The following is a 7,924-nucleotide window of genomic DNA, read 5'->3' as shown; positions in this document are numbered from 1 at the left end:
TAAAATCTAAATTGGCGCTCTTGGAATTCTGTTCTTTGAAAGCTTTTTGAAATTACTGCATTTCCTAAATCATGTAGGAAATCTCCAATTGGATCAGTGTAACATGGATAGCGTTAATGTCATATTAAATTCAAGTTGCTCTATATGTAGTTACTGATATGATGTATTTCGGTTTTTTGGTGTACTGACACAGTTTATTTTTGCAGTAGATGCAGTAGATTGCATTTTCAAGGAAAGATATAATGAGCCTTGCAACTTGGCAGAGAAGTCCTGAGACTATTGAAATGGAAAAGAAATGGAAATATAACTTGGCTGTGTGAGATATTCATTTTGACTGTATCTATTTAAGAAAACTCAACATCAATGAGCTCATTAAATTTGATGTTAAAATTTACATCATTAGATTTCAAAGTCAGCAAGCAGACATAATTATTTAATGATGGAGTTTCTCTGGGTTTTTTTGGCCATTTTGGGGAATGAACTGAATTGTTTATTTGACAGACAGGTGGCTGTATAGTGCTTATGGTTGATTTTAACAATATGTGACAGTAAGAAAAATTGGAGCTTATTAACATTCACTCGACCCAGTGTCTGCACCACTGATCAATGCTTGGACTACTGTATTGCTTATAATGCTTAATGAATCTTTGTTTGACAGGAACCAACTGCTGTTGGAGGAAAACGTGGATGATCTGATAGTTGGCAGAGTGAATATGGCCTGCACTTTATAAACAAGGAAAATGCGAATAACTGGGGAGCAGAATGAGTGAGAGAAGTCTTTCAAAGCTTGTGATGACTGATGAGATATATTATGGTTGACACACACTTTCTATGTTTTGCATTAAAGCCTTAGCATCTGATTGAGCAGAAAACCAGGGGAAAGCGAGATTGTGTGTGATTAGTGGAAGGTAATCAGCCATCTGTTAGGCATAATGCACTTAATAAAGATGAAGATAGAAAGCATATGTGTGCATGTGCTTACATGGGATCTCTCACCTTTTATACAAGCATCCATGAAAATACAGAACTCTATATAAAGAACTAACACAAGGCAAACAAATATTCAGCTCATCTATTTTTTTTGTCCCAAAAGAAGGAGTGGAAGCTTGCAGCTATGTTGCATAGTTCATAAATCTGTCCTTTCAGCAGGCTGAAACAGTAGCTTTAGAAGCGACAGAAACAAACAATTTGAGGTGTATTTTTTAAAAATAATGACATTGTAGCTCTCTGATTGTCATGATGAAAATAAGGCTATGCCCTGAAAACATTGAAAGATGACCTTTTTATTCCTTGGGACATTTGAAAATATATTTTTAGCTGTTCACCTGCAAATTAAAGATCATCTAGTTTATACAGCTATTCCAGGTACAGAAAGATTTTGATTTAGAAGCAAGCTAGAGTCTGATGTAGCATTGCTTGACCACCTAAAAGTGTCATTGATGCTACCGGGATTTTGTGATGGAGAAAACCAGACTGAGCTTAGCTTTTCATGTTTATAAAGAACTTTAGCAGTGATAGAAGTCCTGCTTAGAAGGAAATGAATGAGTTCTTTATCTCTTTTCAAAAATTATTATTGCATAGTAGTGTATAAAGAGGAACTTTAAGAAAGTATTGCTTTAATATATGTTCTGACACTTATTATAGTGGTTTACAATTCACTATCTGTATATCTCTCAAAATCTGGAAAAACAAAATACTTCAGAATTATAACAAACTCTAAGGCCAGCATTTAAAATCAGTCATGTAAAATATCAAACACCACAATATATGGCCCCCGAAGTATTGCTTAACTTGATAATCCATTAATTTATTTTTTTTTTAGCAATTTTTTTAATCCACTAGGTGACAGCTTGGTATATGGAATATTGTTCTTGAAAACACTTTTTCAAATTTCAAATTAAAATTGGTTTTGCTGAATTTTATCATCTGCCACTGACGGTACTGGAACTGCTGAAGAAGGGCTGCCATGCCCCATCTTGCTGTTTCCACCTTCCATGTTTCAGTGTACAAGTAATATCCTAAATTTTAGAGGGGAAAGGGTATAGCTAGAGGTCAATAGATGCAAGTGTCATATGAGACTGGGGTGGAGAGCAGCTAATTTAGTCATCTTCAGTAGCTGGCCTCTTAAGACTTTATGAATGCAGCCCTCTGCAAGGTTGCTGACCTAGTTAGAAATATGGAAGGCTAACTTGCAGTTGGTCAGTAATTCAAAAAGCAGAACCAACTTCTGCTCAAAAGTATTTTGGCGAGTTTTAGAATTCCTAAACGGTGATGCGTCTGTGAGGTTTGCTGTTGTTGCTGGGCCTTGTTGCCTGCTCTTCAACATTAGAACTTTGTAAAACCACCTCTGCGGCAGGGATTTTCCTATTTGCCTTTTGTGTCCAGTGCATGAGGGTGACTGAAGCTTGCGCGCTCAGTGCCTTGCCAGCACATATCGTAGGTCAGTGCAGGCGTGACGGGAGGATTATGTCGCTTTACCGCAGTTGCAGAGGAGCTGGGGGAGGGATAGCGGGGTGGAGCTTACTGTTTCTCCAGTGATTTTAGGAGCCCTCCTGTGAATGCGCCGCTTCAGTGCCAGTTTTCTCGGAGAGCGCAGGAGTACCTTTCAGTTTTCCTTTCTCGCAGCGTAGTTGATGATGCCTTTTTGTTCTGCCAAGAAACAATTTAATGAATCTGTGTTGTAGTGTTCAGATTCAGTCATTTCTAGCTGCAGGTCTCTCCTTTCAAGCATTTGTGAGCTTTTTAAAGCTTTCCCAGACCTTGCTAATTAGTATCCACAGTGTGGTTTGTTTTTTTTCTTAAGAATGTGAAAAGAATGATCTATTTTCAAGTTTCTCCACATATTCGTACTTGAAGTGTTGCAACTTGTGATCTGGCAGAAAGAAAAGGATTCAAAGGACTTGACTTTAAGAGCAACTAGGATTAAGGAGGCATTAGCTGTAATGCTGGAGAGCCAGTATATAGAGTCAAGCACATCTTAACAAAAACCAGGTCAGCAGGTTCTTAATGGTTGCTAATTGCAAACTCAGTGTATCAAAGCTAAAGCTATCCTCTGCATGCAGCATGGACTAGCTTTTGTTTGCTTCTGCAGGAGCATGTTTTAATTTCTGTTCGCTAATTGCTTTAATGTCCTTACTAGAGCTGAGTCATGTTGAAAAACTCTTGCAGAGTGCCCTTTTTTTTTTTTTTTTTTTGTGGAAAAACTACTAAGCAAGTGCTCCACTTCCCATGTTTCTGTATCATTTAGTGATTCAGGACCAACTCTTTCACTGGTAGGCATGTTTAATTTGTTAACCATAAACATGCAGCAATAAGGGCCATGTGCACCTCACTAAAATTTCATTTTCAGGAGGAAATAATGTAAAGAATATGCATGAAATAATATAGTTTTGGCTGTAAGAACAGTTGATTTATATGCTTTAAAACTGGGGCTCTGAGAAGCAGTGTCTAAGAAATGTTTTCAAATTGAGTGATTTGTCTAACAGTGTATTTTGAGTATGTATGGCAACAATTTAAGTTGAAAAATGGGCAGTAAAAAGGGATGGGCTCGAAAAATATTCAGCATCCTGAAATGCTAATTTCATACAGCCTTGTTGCAGAGCTTTTTACATAACACCATTTAGTTCTGAAGTCTTCAAAAATCTAACAAAAAGAATTGGAAATTGTACAGCAGGCATTGATTGGAAACTTCTTTCATTCCCTTTCCTTGATTGCACTGATAGAAAAACCTGTTCTGAAGTGCCAAAATAATATATACTAGCTTAATATCAGTTCCAAATATTGTTTTGTGGGGTTGATAGATGTGCAAAAGATAATTTACTGAGTAGCATCAGGATAGGAAATAAAATCCAATTAATGTTAAATGTGTAATTTTTTATGTCCTTCCTGGCTATAAGTAGACTGGTGTTTGGATGCTACTTTGGTACTCTCATTGCTTGCAGGAGTACCCTCTGGATGCTCAGAATCCACTTGAAATATTTAGAAATATAACTCAGTAGTCACAGTGTAGTTGATTTAAGAATGAAAGGCACTGGTTTCTTTTCTGCAATCTTATAGCTGTTATGCTAAAAGACAAAATGCAGTCTTTATATAAAAGAGAGTCAAACTGTAAAAACTTGGGATGTTGCCCAAATTAATAGCTGCATAACTGAGGTATTTGCAGTCATAGCACTGTGGAGAAGGAATGAAAGCAAAAGTTATTAAAATGTAGTGGAAGCATTTCTAATATGCACTGGTTAAAACAAAACAAAAACAGGTGTTAAAGGACCTGTCTTCCTAATGCTTTTAATGCAGACTTACTGATTATAGCTTAGGGTTGCAAAGTATCAAAGAAACAAGTAAGTGCTAGTATAAGGTTTAGTGAAGTTGTATGTTAAAGGCAGGCATGTGTCAAATTTGAATCTCTCTAAAATTAGGTAAAAAAAATATATCTCCTACTGAATGAAAATTTTCATATTGCTTTAGGTGCTTATCTCCAAACCAGCTGCATACTGTTAAGTATTTTTTTTCTTGGGTGTAGGGTTTACAGCAGCCTTCTGTATTACATACAGCTAGAGTGTACAGAAAAAGAGGTACAAAGCAAAATGTTTTACTTGCCTTTTCCAGTGAACCTTGTAAGTGTATATTGATGACACAGCTTTTGGGCTTTAATAAAGCCACTTGTGTAAAATGATGTTTTAATTTTTGGTACATATTTTGACATTTGGAATTCTTATCTATAAGTTTTGATAGTTATTGCTTATTGCAACAGTTCTTAATCTAACAAACCTACAAGAATTTTAGCTTCGAAACGAAAAGCTGCCTACAATAGATCAACCAAATGTCCTCAGTAGTTGCTTCAAATTTGCCTTCAAAATTTTTGTTGTACATGATCAATAGTTGAGTGAACAGTTGGGAAATTGGAATAAAGCTTGAGATATTTCGTGTTATGTCAGAAATTTCAGGCCAAGGAATATGTTCTAATATGTGCTAGTTTAAAAATACCAGTCCTACATTAACTCGTGGAGTTTAGTAAAGTTCTGTTAGCTTTGTCAATGCTCAGTTTATTTATGTTGCAGTTGTAGAAAATCAGAACATGTTTTTCATCAATGAAAACTATCATTTCTGAGGTGATTGTCTACAATGAGAAAAATGCGGTATTTGTTATTTTTCTCAGTGAACTTGTTTGTTCAAATCAGCAAAGGTAATTTGAAAAATCTATTTATTCTTGAACTTCTAGTGTAGGTTTGCAGGGTGAAGAATTTATTTAAAGTACGATACCTCTCAGATGTTGCCATTTACTCCTTGTCTTGTGAACATTTTTGTTGCAAAATTTGGTCTCATAACAGCAGTCTCTCTTCTTTTTATCTTTGCAGCTATTTTGGAAAGAATTATGGTTTAGACTTTCCCATGTTAGCCATGGATGTAACACTTTCTCCCATGAGAACACAAGAACTGGATCCTGTGCCGTCTGATGCATGTCCCATGCTCATAAATATGACTCCTACAGTGGAACGAGATGGTGAAGAGGATGTCATGAAGGAGTTTGATTCTGGCCAGCAGTATGAAAAACCTCCTCCCCTACACACTGGGGCCGATTGGAAGATTGTTCTCCACTTGCCAGAAATTGAGACCTGGCTTCGGATGACGTCTGAAAGAGTCAGGGATCTGACCTACTCTGTCCAGCAGGACTCGGATAGCAAACATGTGGATGTGCATCTAGTACAGCTGAAGGTAGGATGAATCTTATATTGCAGGCTTTTCAGTGAAGGTGGTTTGCTCGACTCTGCTACTGGTAAAGTAAACAAAAGGGCTTTTCATAACTGCTGTAGCATGTCTGACAGCCTGTGTTAAAAAGTGAATAAATCATTTTCAGGGACATAATAGAAATTGTACTATTCTCAGATTTTTTGCCACATTATTTACTCATCACTTAATTTAACAGTCATAACCATATTAATGAACATGTTCACACTCCAAAAGCAGCTAATAAAACACCAGCAGTAACCTGACCGAACATCTCGGAAGTGCCTAGAAATATTCCCAGTGATTTTAATTGGCTTCAGCACCTAAAACTCCCAAATTTGTGTCCCAGTAAGCATGGCCGCTCATTTGAAAAAAAAGCAATTTTCAGAGACAGTAGGATAGAAAGGTAGTCCAATGCCTGGCCTTTCAGTCACATAAAGGTCACGTCGAAGGTTGAACTCAGGTGAGACTACATACAAAATGCTAAATGCGTAGAATTTTTTTTTCAGATCTGAGTCTTGGTAAGAGCAAGACTGGACTTTGTTCCCCCAAAATCTGTGTTTTGTGTAAACTAAAAAAAGCAACAACCTCCCTTCCCTCAAGCTGACAACTGAATACAAGCATCTTTAAACAATTATCTCTGTCTTGGTCCCAGATTTAAATTTCAGTGTTGAATATTTAGAGATATTAAGGAAATTTGAGGTGAAATTCAAATAAATAGTGTCTGGGACTGTATGTGTATATCCGTTTGCATGGCTTGGTTTGCTACAGCAGTGAAGCATGCTTCTGAAGGCAACAAACAACCTCCAAAAATAGCAGGCAAATGTTATTTCTTCAGACTGAGCTGTCTTCAGAGTTGCATTCTGAGGCCTGTCTATGTGAACATAGTCTTCCTTCATACTCATCATGATGGTATTTTATTTGTGTTTATTTTAGGACTGGAGCTGTAGGCTGTCTTAAAATACAACTCTGAGTACTAGCTCTAACCATAGAGCAATTGTACTGTAATCAGTCCTAACCAAATAGAGAGCTGATCTTGAGTTTTTTACTGTCCTGCTATTTTTCTGAAAAATTTGGAGTAGCCGTTGCCAGCTTTTGATGAGAGGAAGGACTGTGTCCACAATATGCAGTAGGTTTTTAGCAAGTACACCTAAAAGGTATTTCTGCAGGCAGACGTAACAAATCTTGCTGGGCTAGGTGCCAGTTCTGATCTGGAATTGCTTGTGGCCGTATTAGTGTAGCGCTGAGCTGAAACTAAAGAGCTGTAGAGATTGTGGATGGTATTTGCATACAGCTTTGGGCTGGCTCAGAGCACAAGCAGAACTGATTTGTGCCTGCTTACAAAATGAGAATATTCTGTACATATAACTCATCCTCACGCAGCCACTAAAATGTTTTATTTCCAAATGGAGGTCAGTGAATGAATAGCACTCCTTACGGATTTCTCCTTTTTATTTGTGAAGTTGAAAGAGTCAACAGTAGTTCATAAAATACTTTCCTAATGTTTTTTTCCCATGTAAGCAATTGCTGTAGCACCTAGGGATTGTTCGGGACTAGGAAGAGATCCAGTTAATGCAGCTGTAAAAAAGGACAAAAGAATAATATGAAGAAATCTCAGTTTTGTGGCCTGTCAGCCTGGGTGGGAGCCTGTCATTGAGGCTGTCAAATATTCTATGTACTCACAGGGAGTGCTCTTTTTCTGTGTGTTTGTTCATGTGTGTATCTGTGTGCGTGCACGATAATGACTTGTAAAGATCCACAGTAGCAGTAAAAAATGCAAAAGTCTTAACAAATTCATTCGGAATACAGAACTTCTGTAACCTGCTTACCTTTAAACCCGTATACAGACAAAAAAGAATCATAGAATCATAGAATCACTTTGGTTGGAAAAGACCTTTGAGATCATCGAGTCCAACCTTTAACCTAACCCTGCCATCCCACCACTAAACCATGTCCCGAAGCACCTCATCTATCCGTCTTTTAAATACCTCCAGGGATGAGGACTCTGCCACCTCTCTGGGCAGCCCATTCCAGAGCCTGACAACCCTTTCGGTGAAGAAGTTTTTCCTAATGTCTAGCCTAAGAAGTAAGAATGTAAAAACAAACGTTGTGGAAATGCTTTTATTCCGACTTTAGTTATAAATTGTTTATTCTTATATCCTCTTACATTATATAACTTAATGAAAATCAGCTAGGCAAA

The 7,924-nt window shown here is 37.3% G+C and overlaps 1 protein-coding gene across 1 annotated transcript in view; it reads left to right on the top strand.

Moving 5' to 3' along the window:
• The first annotated feature begins 5,388 nt into the window (after positions 1-5,388).
• Positions 5,389-7,924, top strand: part of AKAP6 (A-kinase anchoring protein 6) — a 227,249-nt gene continuing 224,713 nt past the window's right edge. Inside the window, exon 1 of the mRNA XM_035902044.1 lies at positions 5,389-5,712. Coding sequence (XP_035757937.1) covers positions 5,389-5,712 — 324 coding nt within the window. The remainder of the gene's footprint in view (positions 5,713-7,924) is intronic.

Source organism: Egretta garzetta, unplaced genomic scaffold, assembly GCF_000687185.1.
Source record: "Egretta garzetta isolate BGI_Z169 unplaced genomic scaffold, ASM68718v1 scaffold79, whole genome shotgun sequence".
Classification (NCBI taxonomy): domain Eukaryota; kingdom Metazoa; phylum Chordata; class Aves; order Pelecaniformes; family Ardeidae; genus Egretta; species Egretta garzetta.
This window is presented reverse-complemented; position numbering and strand designations above follow the sequence as displayed.